General features: G+C 43.3%; 1 protein-coding gene across 2 annotated transcripts in view; it reads right to left on the reverse strand.

The window, feature by feature from the left end:
* LOC126194840 (centromere/kinetochore protein zw10 homolog) overlaps window positions 1-17,774 on the reverse strand; it is a 205,187-nt gene extending 187,413 nt beyond the window's left edge. The window contains exon 1 of one of the 2 annotated variants that reach the window (XM_049933176.1): window positions 17,592-17,774. In XM_049933176.1, the coding sequence (XP_049789133.1) occupies window positions 17,592-17,643 (52 nt within the window). In that variant the 5' untranslated portion in view covers window positions 17,644-17,774. The remainder of the gene's footprint in view (window positions 1-17,591) is intronic. The other variant, XM_049933177.1, reaches the window with a different exon arrangement.
* Window positions 17,775-18,715: the final 941 nt, after the last annotated feature.

Raw genomic sequence — 18,715 nt, forward strand, 5'->3', positions numbered from 1 at the left:
GCTCCTGATAAAGACAATGTGCGTAATCATCGAAAGCTCAAGGTTTTACCCTGAACTGACAAGGCAACAAAATCCAAGAATAGTTTATACAACAAAATTATTCTGTTTCACAGCTGATAAACATTAGACGTGAGAGGATCGCATCAGGAAGTATGTTCCAAAATAAGCCTTGGCATTTTCTTGATGAAGAAGGTGTCTAGGGCGGTAAATACAGACACATTATTAACAAAGTCCATTGTCTTATCACACTGCATCATGATGTGGGACAATGCACCATGTGTGTTTGTTAACACTTCAGAAGACGATTTTTTTTTTTTTTTTTGTTTGGTTTTAGGGCGCAAAACTGCTATGGTCATTAGCGCCCAGCCCGTAACTTAGGAAACAGTAAAAAACCGAAATTGAAAACAAGCAGCAATGGGAACAAAGTCATAAAATTGGAGAAACTAAAAGCAGAAGGAAGGCTTAAAAATCCACTACAGAAAGGGGTTTGTTATCCCAAAAAAAGCTTCAAATAACTGACGTCATTTCACTGTCACTAATAAACTGGAGAACGCGGTCGGCTGAGCACGTGTCATCGGCTAAAATCGACGATAGATCAGGCGATAGCTGTAGACGGGCGCGTAACGGATTAAAATAGGGGCATTCAATTAAAAGGTGTCTTACCGTCCACAGCTGAGAGCAGTGGGGACAGATTGGGGGAGGATCGCCGCTTAAAAGATGTCGATGGCTAAAAAGACAGTGCCCTATCCGGAGTCTAGTTAAAATTACCTCCTCCCGACGACGCGTTCGGGAGGAAGAGGTCCAAGCGCAAGGAAGGGCTTTCACTTCCCGCAATTTATTATGGGGAAGTGTGGACCAATGCGCATGCCATAAATGAGCAACTTTGCGACATAAACCGCTCCGTAGATCGGTGAAGGGAAGCGACTGAATAGCTGGCCGAGGAAGAGAGACTGCAGCCTTGGCCGCTATATCGGCCGCCTCATTCCCACAGATACCAGCGTGTCCCGGGAGCCAGAGGAACGCCACCGAGACGCCCCCCAGGTGGAGCAAGCGCAGACAGTCCTGAATCCGGTGGACCAGAGGGTGCACAGGGTAAAGAGCTTGGAGACTGAGGAGAGAGCTGAGAGAATCCGAGCAGATAACGTACTGTATCCGCCGATGGCGGCGGATGTAGTGGACAGCCTGGAGAACAGCGTAAAGCTCCGCAGTATACACCGAACACTGGTCGGGAAGCCGAAATTCATTTGGGGTGTCGCCAACAATATAGGCACTCCCTACACCTAACGATGTTTTCGAGCCGTCGGTGTAAATAAATGTGGCGTCCGTCATTTGTGCACGTAGAGCAGCAAATGCCCGACGATAAGCAAGTGTAGGGGTACCATCCTTGGGAAATCGACAAAGGTCACGGAGCAGGCAGATCCGGGGACGGAGCCAAGGCGGTGCTGTACCCCAAGTTGTCAAGAAGGTTTTAGGAAAGCGGAAGGAAAGAGAATGGAGCAGTTGACGGAAGCGGACTCCCGGGGGTAGTAGGGAGGAGGAGCGGCCTGCATACCCTACATCAAATGAGGCGTCGAAAAAAAGGGCATGGGCTGGATTAGCAGGCATGGAAGACAGATGGCTAGCATAACGACTCAGAAGGACTGCTCGCCGATTGGACAACAGAGGTTCAGCAGTCTCAGCATAAAGGCTCTCCACAGGGCTAGTGTAAAAAGCTCCAGACACTAAACGTAATCCACGGTGGTGGATAGAGTCGAGACGCCGAAGAATAGACGGCCGAGCAGAAGAGTAGACTATGCTTCCATAATCCAATTTCGAGCGCACTAAGGCGCAATAGAGGCGGAGAAGGACCACTCGGTCCGCTCCCCAGGAGGTACCATTCAGGACACGGAGGGTGTTAAGCGATCGCAGACAGCGAGCCAAAAGATAGGAAACGTGGGAGGACCAGCACAGTTTTCTGTCAAACATAAGACCCAAGAATTTAGCGACGTCTGAAAACGGAAGGTTGACAGGTCCTAGATGTAAGGAGGGCGGGAGAAACTCCTTACGTCGCCAAAAATTAACACAAACGGTCTTACTGGGAGAGAAACGGAAGCCGGTTTCGATGCTCCAAGAGTGGAGGCGATCGAGACATCCTTGAAGACGTCGTTCAAGAAGGCTGGTCCGTTGAGAGCTGTAGTAGATCGCAAAATCATCCACGAAGAGGGAGCCCGAGACATCGGGAAGGAGACAATCCATAATTGGATTTATAGCGATGGCAAACAGTACAACACTCAGCACGGAGCCCTGGGGTACCCCGTTTTCTTGGGAGAAAGTGCGGGAGAGAGTAGTGTTCACCCGCACCCTAAATGTGCGCTCTGCCATAAATTCGCGAAGAAAAAGGGGCAGCCGGCCTCGAAAACCCCATGAGAACAGTGTGCAGAGGATGCCTGTCCTCCAACAGGTATCGTATGCTCTCTCCAGATCAAAAAATATTGCTACCGTTTGGCGTTTCCGGAGAAAATTGTTCATGATATAAGTGGAGAGAGCAACAAGATGGTCAACTGCAGAACGATGCTTTCGGAATCCGCATTGGGCAGGTGTTAAAAGACTGCGGGATTCCAGCCACCACGCTAAACGGTAATTCACCATACGCTCCAAAACCTTACAGACACTACTCGTGAGAGAAATGGGGCGATAGCTAGAGGGGAGATGTTTGTCCTTTCCAGGTTTCGGAACAGGAACGACGATAGCTTCCCGCCATCGTCTGGGAAAAGTACTGTCGGTCCAAATTCGATTATAAAGGCGAAGGAGGTAACGCAGACTATGGGTTGATAAATGCAGCAACATTTGGACGTGGATACCATCTGGTCCTGGGGCGGAGGAGCGAGAAGAAGAGAGTGCATGTTGGAGTTCCCGCAAGGAGAAAACAGTATTGTAGCTTTCGCGATTTTGAGAGGAGAAAGAAAGAGGTCGCACTTCCGCTGCACGTTTCTTCGGGAGAAACGCTGGCGGGTAATTTGAAGAGCTCGAAATCTCGGCAAAGTGCTGACCCAACGAGTTAGAAATTGCGACGGGGTCCACTAATGTGTCATGCGCGACAGTGAGCCCAGAGACCGGGGAGAAACCAGGCGCGCCTGAGAACCGTCGAAGCCGACTCCAAACTTCCGAGGAGGGAGTGAAGGTGTTAAATGAGCTAATAAAGAATTTCCAGCTTGCCTTCTTGCTATCGCGGATGACACGACGGCATCGCGCTCGGAGCTGCTTATAGCGGATACAGTTGGCCAAAGTAGGATGGTGGCGGAAAACGCGGAGAGCACGTCGCCGCTCACGTAGTGCATCACGGCATGCCTCGTTCCACCAAGGAACTGGGGGGCGCCGGGGCAATTCGGAGGTGCGTGGTATTGAATGTTCCGCAGCTGTAAGAATAACGTTGGTAATATGTGTGACCTCATCGTCGACGCTGGGAAAGTGACGGTCATCGAATGTCGCTAGAGACGAAAAAAGTGTCCAATCGGCTTGAGCAAACTTCCAGCGTCGCGGGCGCATATATGGCTGTTGAGGCTGCAGTCTAAGGACACATGGAAAGTGGTCACTCGAGTGTGTATCATCAAGGGCGAACCATTCGAAGCGCCGAGCTAGTGGAACAGTACCGACCGCAAGGTCAAAATGAGATAAATTTGCCGTGGAGGCAGACAAAAACGTAGGGGCCCCAGTGTTGAGGCAAACTAGATCTGCTTGGTGGAAGACGTCTAGCAATAGTGAGCCACGTGGACAAGGATGTGGAGATCCCCAAAGCGGGTGGTGGGCATTGAAGTCCCCAACCAGCAAATATGGGGGTGGAAGCTGACCAAGAAGATGAAGGAGATCAGCTCGTGCCATTGGTGTGGACGATGGAATGTATACAGTACAAAGAGAGAACGTGTATCCGGAAAGGGAAAGACGGACGGCGACAGCTTGGAAGGAAGTGTTTAAATGGATTGGGTGATAATGGAGAGTTTCATGGAGAAGAATCATGAGTCCTCCATGTGCTGGAGTGCCTTCAACAGAGGGGAGATCATATCGGACGGACTGAAAATGAGGGAGAACAAAGCGGTCATGGGGACGCAGCTTTGTTTCCTGAAGACAAAAGATGATCGGCGAGTAGTATTTTAAGAGGATCGACAATTCATCCCGATTGGCTCTAATACCGCGGATATTCCAGTGGATAATGGACATAGGGTGAACTGGAATTGGAGGAATGTGACCAAGGTCGCTGTCAACTCAACGACTGCTCTGAGCTTGCGACCGACAGCACGGAATGGCATTCAGCCGAAGGCAGAAGATCCTGATCCATAGGTTGGTCAGGAGCAGCTCCTGCCACCAGCGACCGGCCGGTTGATCGGCCGCCAGCAGTGCGCCTCGGCGACACAGAAGACGGCCGAGGGCGACTTCCGCCAGGTGGTGCTGTAGATGGGACACGCCTTGGCGGAGAAGGAGAGGAACTGGGTTTCTTTGTAGCCTTCTTGGAAGTATGATGTTTAGAGGAAGGAGGAACCGATGGTTGGGAAGTTGCCGTATGTAAAAACTCTTCACGAGTATGCTCTTTTTTCGAAGTCTTGGTGTCTGACTTTTGGGCTCGAGATTTAGCAGAACTCGACGAAGGGTGAACCAGAGAGTGGGCAGGCGAAAGTGGTGAGGTTGAACGGGCGATCTTTGCGCTGGCCGATCTGACGACCGTGGCACTAAAGGTGAGGTCGCAAGTCTGCGTGGCCGCCTCCTTTGTTGGCCGAGGAGAAGCAAGGACAGTGCTGTATTTTCCTTTCTGAGGCACGGTGGGCTGTCGACTGGCGAACAATTTTCGAGCAGCAAAGGTCGACACCTTTTCCTTTACTCGAATTTCCTGGATGAGCTTTTCGTCCTTAAAAACGGGACAATCTCGAGAGGAAGCGGCATGGTCACCCATACAGTTGATGCAGCGAGGGGATGGAGGTGGACAAGCACCCTCATGGGCATCCCTGCCACACGTAACACATTTGGCCGGATTGGAACAGGACTGGCTGGTGTGATTGAACCGCTGGCACCGATAGCAACGCGTAGGGTTCGGGACGTAAGGGCGAACGGAAATTATCTCATAGCCGGCTTTGATTTTCGATGGTAGTTGAACTTTATCAAATGTCAAGAAGACAGTGCGGGTTGGAATGATGTTCGTGTCAACCCTTTTCATAACCCTATGAACAGCCGTTACGCCCTGGTCAGACAGGTAGTGCTGAATTTCTTCGTCAGACAGTCCATCGAGGGAGCGTGTATAAACGACTCCACGCGAGGAATTTAAGGTACGGTGCGGTTCCACCCGGACAGGGAAGGTGTGTAGTAGTGACGTACGCAGCAATTTTTGTGCCTGGAGGGCACTGACTGTTTCTAACAACAGGGTGCCATTCCGTAATCTGGAACAAGACTTTACAGGACCTGCAATTGCGTCGACACCTTTCTGAATAATGAAAGGGTTGACCGTGGAGAAGTCGTGACCTTCGTCAGACCGAGAAACAACAAGGAACTGTGGCAACGATGGAAGAACTGACTGTGGTTGAGACTCAGTGAACTTACGTTTGTGAGCAGACATAGTGGAAGGTGAGGAAACCATTGCGGAAGAATCCCCCATGATTACTGGCGTCTCCGATGGCGCGCTCCTCCCTTGTGGGGGCCCTCTCTGAGGGCACTCCCGCCTTAGGTGATTGTTCACACCTCAGGTCACACCTCCCGACAAACGGACGGAGGGACCAATCGGCACTTTCGGAAGGTATCAGCTCGGGTAATCACCCCTCCCTGGGCCTGGCCGTTACCAGGGGGTACGTACGTGTCCTACCTGTCTACCCGGGGCGGGGAATTACGCGTTACCCCGTCACTGGCTACGCATGGAAGTGCGTGGGTTGGCCTTCAGACACGCACAGGGAGGAAGAAAGAGAAAGGGAAAGGAAAGAAGAGAGGTCTCAAACGCCGCAGCGGAGAAGGTAGAGAAAAGAGGTAAGGAAAAGAGAAGGACAAGGGAAGGATGAAGACTTACAAGCAAGGAAGGAAGACGAAGAATGTAGTATATTTACAAGCGTCCGTCTCCGAACGTATGCACAAACCATAACCCCCAGAGAAAGGGAAAGAAAGAGCCAGAGGTGAAGAGGGGGGGCGAAGATGGGGGATGGGGAAGGATGCGGAAAGGGAAGGTATGCAGCCCGGAAAGGAAGGAAGGCCACATCAGCTCGGGGTCCCGTGCTCGCTACGCACGTATCCACAAAAGAGTTGTGGATCCCCGGGGGGGCAGAAGACGATTGTCGGATGTATTGCATATCTGACCACAAAACAATCCTCCAGAATAAATTCAGAGAATTTAATATCCTGACTGTCCACACAATCACAATAATTAAGGGAAAAAAAAAACATTTTTAGGTAGGTGGCCCATTACTTCATCACTGTGAGGTGTTCACACAGTACTGACTGCATTTTCTCAGTATCCTACCAATGAACCAAAGTCTGTTCGCAGCTTTACCTACGACTGAGTCTACATAATCGTTCCATCACATCCCCACAAACTGTTACACCCAGATATTTGTGACTCACTGATATTGCAGTAATATAGATAACAGCACCACATACAAAAAGTCTGAAATTACTATTAGTGTTGTTGCTATGTCATTAATATACAACATTAATTGCAAAGGTCCCAATAAAATCCCCTGAGACATGCCGGAAGTTATTTCTGCATTTGTTGATGACACACACTCAAAGATGGCATGCTGTATCCTCTACATCAAGAAATTCTCAATCCAGTCACATTTCTCATTTTGATAGCCTGTATGATCAGACTTTTGTTAATTAGCAATAGTGGAGTACTGAGTCAAACACATTTTGAAAGTCAAATACACTGCACCTACTTGACTGTCTTGCTCAATAGCTTTCAGGATTTTGTGTGAGAAAAGCACAAGCTGGGTTCCACATGGCTGATGTTTTCAGAATCCAAGCTGGTTGGCTCATTATAAGATTCTACAACAAAAAGATGTTAAAGATACTGGGTAGTGATTTTGTGGGTTACTTCTGTTACCCTTCTTGTACATCGTCATGATCTCTGGTTTCTTGTTGAAACTGGGTACAGTTTTTTGTTCGGGGAATCTGTGATATATTATGCTTAAAGGAAGAGACACTCAGCTACAAATTATGTATAGTATCCAAATTCCACTGGGCCCTGGAGCTTTGTTTACTTTTAGCTCGTTCTCAATGCCACTGACACCGATATCTATATCAACAGTATAAAGAAAAGATAAATTGCTATTCGCCATAAAGAACACACACTGAGTTGCAGACAGCCACACAAAAAGAGACTTACACACTAGCTTTTGACCAAACCTTTGTAACAAAAGGACACACACACACACACACACACACACACACACACACACACACACAAGCAAGCACACCTCTCACACATGACAGCCATCCCCAGCAGCTCGGACCAGAATCCACTGGCACTGAACATTGCTTCGTCGATGTACATATTGAACGGTAGAAGCGGAAGACTAGATCCCTGTCTCACACCCTTTTTAATCCGAGCACTTCATTTTGGTCTTCCAGTTTTATTGTTCCCTCTTCATTCTTGTATATATTGTATATTACCTCTCTTTCCTTACAGCTTATCCCTATTTTAAACATCTTGCAACATTTTACGTTGTCAAACGTTTTTTTCCAGGTTGACAAATCCTGTGAACATGCCTTGAGTCTCTTTAGTCTTGCTTCCATTATCAAATGCGAAGTCAGAGCTGCCTCTCTGGTGCCTTTACCTTTCCTAAAGCCAAACTGGTCATCATCCAACAGATCCTTAATTTCCTTTTGCCTTTTCCGGTATATTACTTTTGTCAGCAACTTGTACGCATGATATGTTAAGTTGATTGTGTGATAATTCTCACACTTCTGAGCTCTTGCTGTCTTCAGAATTGTGTGGATGATGTTTCTCCAAAAGTTGACAGTACATCGCCAGTTTCATACATTCTACACACTCATGTGAATAGTCATTTTGTTGCCACTTCCCCCCACAATTTCAGAAATTCCAACAAAATGTTATTTATCCCTTCTACCTGATTTGATCTTAAGTCGTCCAAAGCTCCTTTAAATATTGACTAATACTGGATACTTTATCTCTTCCCTGTCAGCTCCTGCTTCCCCTGTCATGTCATCGGACAAATTATCCCTCTCATAAAGAACATCAATGTACGCATTCCACCTATCAGCTCTCTCGCTAACAATAGAATTCACACTGCACTTTTAATGTCACTGCCCTTGCTTTTAATTTCATTGGAGGTTGTTTTGACTTTGACTACATTATAAGTCAGTCCTTCTGGCAATCATTTCTTTTTCATTTCTTCACATTTTTCATGTAGCCATTTTGCCTTACCTTCCATGCACTTCCTATTTATTTCATTCTTAAGTGGAGTGTAGTTCTGTACGCCTGAATTTCCATGAAAGTTTTTGTACTTCCCTCTTTGTCAGCCAACTTAAGTATTTCTTCTGTTACCCATGGTTTCTTTGCAGTTACTTCTTTGTACCTAGGTTTTTTTTCCTAACTTCTGTGACCAACCTTTTCATAGATGTCCTTTCCTCTTCAACTGAACTGCCATCTGAGCAATTCATTATCGCATTATTTACAGTCTCAGAGAACATCAAGCATTTCTCTTCACTCCTTAGTACTTCTCCTATTTCTTTGCACATCGATTCTTCCTGACTAGTCTCTTAACTTCAGCCTACTCTTCATCATTACTAAATTGTGATCTAAGTCTATATCTGCTCCTCGGCATACCTTACAATGCAATATCTGATTTTCGAATCTCTGCCTGACTATGATGTAATCCTAACTGGAATCTCTCCATATCTCCTGGTTTTTTCAGTATGCCTCCTCCTCTTGTGATTCTTGAACAGAGTATTTGCTATTACTAGCCGAAATTTATTGCAGAACACAATCTTTTTCCTCTCTCATTTCTACTGCCAAGTCCATATTCTCCAGTGAAGCTTTATTCCATTCAATCCCCTACAACCACATTCCAGTCTCCCATTACTATTAGATTTTCATCTCCATTTACGTATTGAATTGCCCTTTCAATATTCTCACATACATTTTCTATCTCTATATCTTCTGCTTGTGACACTGGTATGTACTGTGAACTATTGTTAATGGTGCTGGTTTGCTGACAATTCTGATGAGAATGTGGTGTCACCGCCAGACACCACACTTGCTAGGTGGTAGCTTAAATCGGCCGCGGTCCATTAGTACATGTCGGACCCGCGTGTCGCCACTGGCAGTGATCGCAGACCGAGCACCACCACTCGGCAGGTCTCGAGAGACGGACTAGCACTCGCCCCAGTTGTACGACGACTTTGCTAGCGACTACACTGACGAAGCCTTTCTCTCATTTGCCGAGAGACAGTTAGAATAGCCTTCAGCTAAGTCCATGTCTACTACCTAGCAAGGCGCCATTAGCCTTAGATAGCTTGTATCTAAAGAGTCTCACTTGTATCGCCACAATCTCCAGATGTCTCATCAAGAACGATGTATACAAAGGATGGATTAAAGTTAAGTATTCGAGAAGCTACGTACTTTTCTTTATAGCATTCATTACGTATCCTGTTTCAGACCTCACTCCATCCTTCGTGAGTTAGCGCGTGCATCTTGGCCGCCTCTTTCAATTAGTGTGCATAGTGTTGGCAAGTCTGCTGACACTACAGAGAACACTGAACTCTTCACATTAATTCTTCAGGCTTTCCTGGTGAGGCATTGTCATGTTGAAAAATCATGTTTCTGCCAGTTATTCACATCTTTCTTGCACAATATTTCAACTGCATGACTCACTGTCTTCTTCAGATGCTGTCTGATACTAATTCCTGTGTGGAATAAGTCCAGACTCGTGTCACACTGAAATTAGTATCAGACAGCACCTGAAGAAGACTTGAGTCATGCAGTTGAAATACCATGCAAAAAAGACCTGAATGGCCAGCACAAACCTCATTGTTCAACATGTTCACAGTAACTCAATTGCTGCCCTACCTTCCTATTCATAAATAATCATATTCCCATTATGCCATTTTCTGCTGCTGTTGATATTACCCTATACTCTTCTGACCAGAAATCCCTGTCTCCCTTTTCAGATTTTCTACCTTTCCTACCATGGTCAAACTTCTGATATTTCATACCCCAACTTGCAAAATGTTATCCTTTCATTAGTTATTTAATCTTTTCCTCAGTGTCCTCCTCCCAGAGATCCAAATGGGGACTAGTTTGGAATCTTTTACCAACGGAGAGATCATAAAACTTTTTTCCTTTTTTTTTCCCAGTTACTGGACACGTGTCCTGTGGATAGACATCGTGTGTCTTTAATTCAGTTGTTTCCATTGCCTTCTGCATCCTCATGTCATTCATCATTGCTCATTGCTAATTCTTCTGCCTTTTAGGGGCAATCTTCCACTCCAAGGGTAAGAGAATGCCATGAAGCTCTGTCGAATCCTCCGCCCTCTTTGACAAGGCTGCTGACAGAATGAGGGCAACTTCTTATGCCACAAGTCACTGGCCGCCTTTGCTGATGATTTTTATTCACAATTTAAGCTCTGGCTCAGTGTGAACCTGTGACCCAGCACATTCTGATTACTGGTCAAAGATGCTACCCGTAGACCATAGGAACTTTGCATATACTCTTAAAATGTTTAGATTCCAGAGATACCAAGTAGACAACTATCAGTCTTTTGAGATACAATTAGTTTGGTGTACTTCTTGTCAAATTTAGCTCTTGGGGCACAACACATTTTCAGACACAACAAATCATTTACATTAAAACTAGCAATTTTTGTGTCATCCCCCCTCCCCTTGGAAAAATTTCTGTGGATGCCCATGCTTGACCCCAATCATATTCTGATCTCTTCCTTATTTGTTAACATAGGAGGACAATCATCTGTTTCCTACTTTCCAGGATGAAGTGAACTATTGTTGAGCTTCTCCCATAATGTTCTAACATATGCAGTAGTATTGTATGATCCACACAATCAAATGCTTTTGTTATATAAAAGCAAATACCTACCATCCTCAACCTATCATTTAGCCCTGGTAGTTTCTCACAGTGGTAACACCCTCCCTGAAGCCAAACTAGGTGTCTGGTATTATTTTCATGTGCATTAGTATGTGTGACAACTCTCTAACTTCTGTGACATCTCTTTCAAAATTGTTTATAACATTTCTTTCATGTGTTTAATAAAGTGATTTCATTGATGAGTATTTCAATCTGTTAGGAAATAGACCACATCTAAGAGGCACAACGCATAGGTGACACATTACAGAATTAATGTATGGTGCTCTAATCTTTATAACCTATTTAAAACTTTGTCAAACCCATGGGAGTTTTTACTCTTTAATGCTGTAATAATTGATTCAGGTTCATCTTTGATTGTTTGCATGTGATGTCTTGGAACACCAACTTTCAGAAGTTTCATGTATTTACCTGTACCAATAAAATTTTGATTTAACTTGCCAGCTGATGACAAAAGTAATTTTTAAATATTGTGCACAACTAATAGTTTCATTCTCACACATGAGAAGTGTAATATACTGAGCACCAACATTATGCCCTGATAACCTTTCACAATTGTATATACAGTTTTAATTTTGTTCTGAAAGCTTTATATTCTCTTGGTGTAATGCACTGAACTTTTAGACTGTCTGATGACACTTCTCAGCACATTGCAGTATTGTCTGTGGTATGATTCTGTTAATGAGCTCCAAATGTCCATATTATGATATAGCTCCAGTTTCAGCCTACTTGGTATTTTAATGACATCAGTTATCCAAATCAGTTGCTTATTAGTACTGTGTAATAAGCTTGCTTCTTTTTTTCCTAGTGGGAAAGAGTTTTTAAAGAAAGTGTTACAGGTTTGAAGAAGTGTATTATACTTGTCATTCAAGTCATTTGTAATGTAGAATTCTTGCTAAGTTAGCCCTTCAACATTAGCTGTAAATGTCTGAATTGCAAGTCGAATCATATCGCAATATCTTTTCTTGTTTACATATTGGAATATGATTCTGCTTTGATTCTTTTCAGTCTTACTACTTGTGCATTATGATCTGACACACCCTTTCTAATTTTTTTCTCATGCTGTTTCAATCGAACAGAAAACAGTCTATGAAGATATTTAAAATATTTATTGTACCAGTCTCAGCTGCAATGTGTCACATAAAAAATGATAACATAATCATGAGTTGTGGAAAAAAAATAAGGCCTTTCACAACTCACGATTAATAAGATCTGAAAAAGAACACTGAGTGATAACTTGAACTTAAACTTTACAATAAATATTTTAATACATCATTTATACGAAGATGTTGGTTATGATCGTGGTGGTGTTTCCCTTAACTCAAGTTAGAAAGTATGTTGTCTGTGCCAGCTTACAAGAGTCAAGTAAATCTGTTAACATTTTTGTCTCTGGGGATTGAGTCTGAAAGTTTATATTGAAATCCCCTCACAAAATCAATAAGAAACAAGTCTGGCACAGTGTTAAGCCTAGAGAGGAAAACCCTGTAGTCTGAAGGGGTGAATCCGTAGAGGGCCATATGGAAAAGCTTATTCCTTCAAAATACAAATTCTCCTGCACAATTCTAAAATATTGGTCTTTTCAGTGTTTACCACGGACACCCACTGGCGCCTCCAGGAACACAAACATTTCATGTCCAGTTTCAGTACATCTGGAAAGTAGTCAGTGTCCTCTACAATGAGTGAGATGTTGACCTCAAGAGAATGGCAAGACATTACTATCATGTACTGTAGATCTAGGCACATTTCTTTGTGAATGCATTACATTGTGAGGATCGACAGAAGTGTCCGATCCCACGCATCAGCTTTGACCCGTGACGTAAGGGTGTTGTGGTGTGCAACGTCACGATGGCGTGGAGTTTGGTTTGTGAGTGTGGCGTGTTTGTAGGTGTCGTCGTGTTGTGGTTTGTTGTGCCCTCTGGTGGTATGTTCAGGACTTTCGTTTGTGTGGTGTAATGGGCTCAGTTTTCTCTTGCTCCTTATCCAGAACTGTTCAGGCATCGGCTGTGTTTTTAGTGGAATTCGTTTCAGTGAGTTAACAATTTTGTAGTTTTGTGTGAAGGTTAATATAGTGTTGTTCACTGTATGTCGTGTGGTAATTTTAGTAAAATTAATCGGTTGTTGTTTTTTGTTCAGGAATGGATATGACAGATAAAATTAACAGTGTGCGTCTCAGGAATATGATGGGGGAACACTCCTTTGGAACTGATCAAGTTTTTGCAGCTTTTCGGTTTAATTGCCAAGGTTATGAAATGCTCTATTTGTGGCGAAGAAATGAAGTTGGTTAAAGTTCCGGTGTCTAGGACCAGGGACGGTCATATGTGGCGCTGCAGAAAGACGACATTTGGCGTTCCATACAGCGCGGTACGTGGTTCTAGAAGTCTAGGTTGGGCATGCGCGAGATTGTACTGGTGACTTATTACTTTTGTTATAGATCCCCACACAGTTTTTGCGCGCATGAGACTGGTGTGAGTGAGAGGAGTGTGCTTGATTGGTTTTCTTTTTGCCGGGAAGTGTGTTCCGAGTTCATTAAATACAGGGGTAAGCTGGGGGACCATGGGGTTGTTGTGAAGGTGGACGAGTCGCAGTTTGGGAAAAGGAAGTATGGGAGGGGTAAGTCTGTAGTTGGTCTCTCGGTGTGGGGGGCTGTTGTTCCGGGGGGTGGGTGGGTGTTCTGAATGTGTTTTTAAGGTTGTGGAAGGGAGGTCAAAGGCGGAATTAGTGGGGTTAATTGAGGAGTACATAGGACCGGGGTCCACAGTAGCTTCAGATGCATTTTCTTCGTATAGGGGGTTGGGTGAGAGGGGATTCCATCATTTAGTAGTTAACCATAGCTTAGAGTTCAAAAATTATGAGACAGGAGCTTGTACAAATACAATAGAGGGGATTTGGGGGGGCTGTTAAGTCAGTTCTCGGGAGAGGGAAGTGGCGCTCTTCCAACCTTCAGTCTCATTTAGATGAGTACTGTTGGCGGAAGAGTGTCCCTGAGGGCTATTGTTGGTTGGTTGGTTTGGGGAAGGAGACCAGACAGCGTGGTCATCGGTCTCATCGGATTAGGGAAGGATTGGGAAGGAAGTCGGCCGTGCCCTTTCAGAGGAACCATCCCAGCATTTGCCTGGAGTGATTTAGGGAAATCACGGAAAACCTAAATCAGGATAGCCGGATGCGGGATTGAACCGTCGTCCTCCCGAATGCGAGTCCAGTGTCTAACCACTGCGCCAACCCGCTTGGTCGAGGGCTATTGTGTTTTACGGGTTTTCTTAAGGGCTGTCAGTAAAATGTATAGGCTGAAAGTGGTTGGTTAGGGTGATTTGGGTAGGTGGGTGGGTGGCTGCGGCTCAGGGTGGGGCGGGTGGTTTATTTCGTGTTAGAGTGTTTGTGAGGGAGGGGAGTATATTCGTTTGTGTTTTAGTTGTGGAGGATCTATTTTGTTGAAGTTTTTGTTGAGTTGTAGTGTGTGATTGAGATTTTTTTTTATGTTGCATTTGGTTTTTGTTTGTGGGGTTTTTTATTTTGGGGTGAGGGGGGATGTTGGGTTGGTTGGGGGGGGGGGGGGCGCTTGAGGTCGGATCTTTCTTTTGGTTTACTTTTTCGTTGGTGTGTGTGTGTGTGTGTGTGTGTGTGTGTGTGTGTGTGTGTGTGTGTGTGTGCGCGCGCGCGTTGCTGTGTGGGATTGTGGTGGCCAACCTAGTTTGTGGTGCCGGAACTTTTTTGTGGTAAGTTTTTATTGTTTTGTTTTCAGTGCATGTGTTGTGTGTTGGGATCTAGGGAAGTGTTTTATTGAAATGTGTGGCTGTGAATGTTGGTATTGGTATCGGGAGATGTTTTTGAACTACACAGGTCAACGGAAGTGTTCAATCCAAATTTATGGGATCGGGAATTGCTGTTGAGCTATATAGGTCAAGGGAAGTGTACGATTCCAGATGATATTGTGTGATATCGGTTTTTTCGTCACTTTGTGTGGTTTTGTATGGGGTGGGTGTCTAAAGTTGTTTATATTTAGTTCCCCCCCCCCCCAAAAAAAAAAAACATTTCCCGCACTTGTCCCGTTAGTGTGATTAGGCTTTTTGTGCAAAGTGTGTGTGTTTGTTTTTCAATATATTTTCGTCCTCATAATGTGTAGGTAACGACTTTATATGCGCCATATTGGAATCATGATTTATGGTCGTTTCCGCCATATTTGTGATGTCATGGGTCAAAGCAGACATGCGGGACCAGACGCTTCCGTATTTCCCATTGTGATAACATACTGTAATGTGACAGTGTTGTAGTTGTCCATTTTCATTATTAGCACATACTCTGAGCTCTCTAAGTAATCTTTAGTTGTGTAGAATGCATTACTTATAAAGTACATTTTAGCTTTATTTTTAAACATAAATATTTTAGTAATCTTTTCCATATTCTGGTGCATTTTCCTATAAATTTTATTCTCAGACAGAAGAAGCCGTTTTATTTTTTTTTGTTTTTTTTTTTTTTTTTTTTTTTTGCAAATGCAAGTCCAAATTGGCTCTTGTTCCTCAACTATTTATTTTAACTGTTACAGAAATAGCTACTAATGCTTTCCCTGCTATGCAAAACAGTTTGATATGTGTGCTCGCTTGGTGGAGAACAGATACTCAGTTTGCTCATGATATTCCTTTTGTCAGTATCTTTGCACCTTTATTTCATTTTAACTGACTATCAATATGCATCCCTAACAACTTTGTGCTTGTAACACGATCTATACATTAGTCATATATGTTTAATGAAACATACTTGTTTTTTCCCTCTGTGTTGAAGTGTACGCTGTTTTCTTTAGCCAAACAATAATTAGTTGCACACTGTCCAACTGAAAATATCCCTGGGAATTTTTTTGCCTTCTTTATTAGGAATTCTGGTGTTTTATTAGTGGCTATGATGCTGCTGTTATCAGCAACGAAATTTTTTCTCCACATCTCATATTGTCTAGAAAATCATTGATATATACTACAAACAGAATTGGATTCAATTACACCGATGCACTCCTATGTTTGTATGTTCCTTGTCTGATAAATGTTTTGCTAAAAATTTATTGCCAGCTTACATGCATACCATCTCATTCTTTTACACCTTTTTTGTTGCACAGGTAAGACTGGAACCACTCTTCTGCTATTTCCCTTCCCCTTAGGACTTCTAGACAGCTTAGTAGGCCCTGTTTTTTGTATTCAAATGCTGAAGCCTTGGGCAGGTCTAAGAGTATGCTTATAACAGTCTACCTTGTCAAGGGCTTCAAGTATCAGTTTTGTGAACTCTGTAACGGCTGATATTGAAATTCTGCCGTGCTTCATTAAAAGGGTCATGTTTATTAATGTAGATCATCTGTCTACATTCCACAACTGATTCACTTATTTTTGAAAATGCTGACAATAATGAAACTATCCTGCAGTTTTCTATAATCTCTTCATTGCTTTTCTTTAGTAATGACACAACATGTGAGTGCTTTTGGTACTCTGGAAAATACTTTTAATAAAAGGATGTATTTAGTATATTTGTTAAGTGGGTTTTTATGCCATCTCTACACACATTCGGAACAGAGAATGAAATCTCATCTATGCCTGCAGACTTCTTGTTTTTCAATTTCGTTACTGTTCTAGTGATTTAAAGCTCTATTGTGGAAAATATCATTGTATTTGTAGTGTAATTAATTGTGTGTACTACAGATGTTTTAGGAGCAGTTTGATGCAACATCTCTACAATGCCACAGAACTAATCATTTACAACATTTGCAAATTCATGAGTATTTTCTATTACTTTACTACCACCTTTGATCTGTGTGTTACTATTGTCTAGCCATCCAGTTTCATGTTTTATGAATTCTATATTATTTTGCTTTTACTTTCTGCATTACACATTATTTTGACATGTTTAATTACTTTTAACATAAAAATTATTACTGTCCTGTACATTTTTTGTACCTGTGATAGTAATTTAGGAAATTTATATTAGTGTAGTGATTTTGCAATGGGTCAATTGTTTCGTCAACCTACTATCGTGATTGTAAAGTCGTCAAAGCTGGTCTAAATTCAAAGCTCATTTTGAATCGGCTTTGATATCCTGCTCCGACGACTAGTGTTACAAAACACCCCCCTCCTCCTAAACTATTGATTGCACATCGCAGTGGCAGACATACGTAGCGTAGACTGACGTCTAGTAAACTTGGGAAAGTGATAGTTTACTTGACAGTTGAAGAAGTGAATGAGCATGATATAAAGTTTGCAGAAAAAGATTGATTTGTAGCATAGTCTGATGCCTACACTCGAGCCTTATTTCGTGTACTTTTCGTTATAAAATTTGAAACTAAAGGACATTTCAGAGAACCCATATAAGATAGTAGTCAAGTCTCTAACCACTAGCTTTGTGTACACTATACCCCCACACTAACGCGAGACATCAACTTACTTTCTCTAAAGCATAAATTTAGCTCCCCTTTATTAATGCCGCTTTTGATCGTTTAACACTTTTATATTTGAGGATTTTGGTTCCCTTAAACACAGTGTACTGTAAACATACCTGCAGATAGGAGAACCTCAGATAAAAAACTTCCGCTCATCTCAATCTTCATCAGTTGCTTTTTGCCGCCTGCTTGTTGTTCGTCTCCTGTCAACTAGCCACCCACTTTAGCCAACACAATCACGGACAGTCTGGCCGTAAAAATACCGTAAACAAAGGAGCGAGCTAAGATTAAAAAAACATGTATATTGTGTATTAAAAATCCTTAGACGACATACATTGTATGAACAAAACATGGATCAAGTAAAATTTGTATGCAAGCACTTAAACCTATACATACGTCTAATAACTAGTATCTAGCAAATTATATTTGCATACATTAATACTTTTGTTTACATCATCTATGCCATACGTAAGGCCCGTCCACACGCAACGATCTGTCTGCGCAAATGTCTGCGCACATTACATCTGCGCAAATAGATCGTTGCGTGTAGACAGAAGATTTGCACCAAACTGAGGTGTGTGCAAACATGGAAGTTGGAGTTGGAGGTTTGAGCGAAACCTCTCAAATCTGTGGGTTCAAACCACATCTGCGCAGACAAGTTGGAGCGTGTGGACAGGAGATCGCCGCAAATCTGGCGCGAAAAACTGTTTGCTCAGTCTAGTGTTTGTATTTGTGTGCATAGGGCATTAAAATGGCTGATACTCGTCAGTGTTCTCGAGAGTTTGTAAGTGAATTCATTGAAATATATAGAAACCACCCATGTTTGTGGAAGATTAAAAGTGAAGAATATAGTGACCGAGACAAAAAGACAGCAGCATACAATGCTCTAATTGAAAAATTGCGGGCAGTTGACGCCTCGGCAAACAGAGAAACGGTAATAAAAAAAAAATTCGTTGCAAACTGGCGAAATTATTTGCGGATGGATGTCGAAACTTATAATTATCTCTTAAAGCTTGTAACCCTTCGTATTATGAGAAAAAATACTCGTATGAGAAGGGCAATTTCTCCTCATGAACGGCTGGCGGTAACATTAAGATTCCTAGCAACAGGAAGGAGCTACAAGGATTTGGAATTTTCAATTGCAATATCGAAACAAGCGTTGAGTAAAATAATACCCAACACATGTGAAGCTACTTACGCTGTCCTGAAGGATGAGTTCATGAAGGGAAGTCAAGTAAAT

Source organism: Schistocerca nitens, chromosome 7 (genome assembly GCF_023898315.1).
Source record: "Schistocerca nitens isolate TAMUIC-IGC-003100 chromosome 7, iqSchNite1.1, whole genome shotgun sequence".
In the NCBI taxonomy this organism is placed as follows: domain Eukaryota; kingdom Metazoa; phylum Arthropoda; class Insecta; order Orthoptera; family Acrididae; genus Schistocerca; species Schistocerca nitens.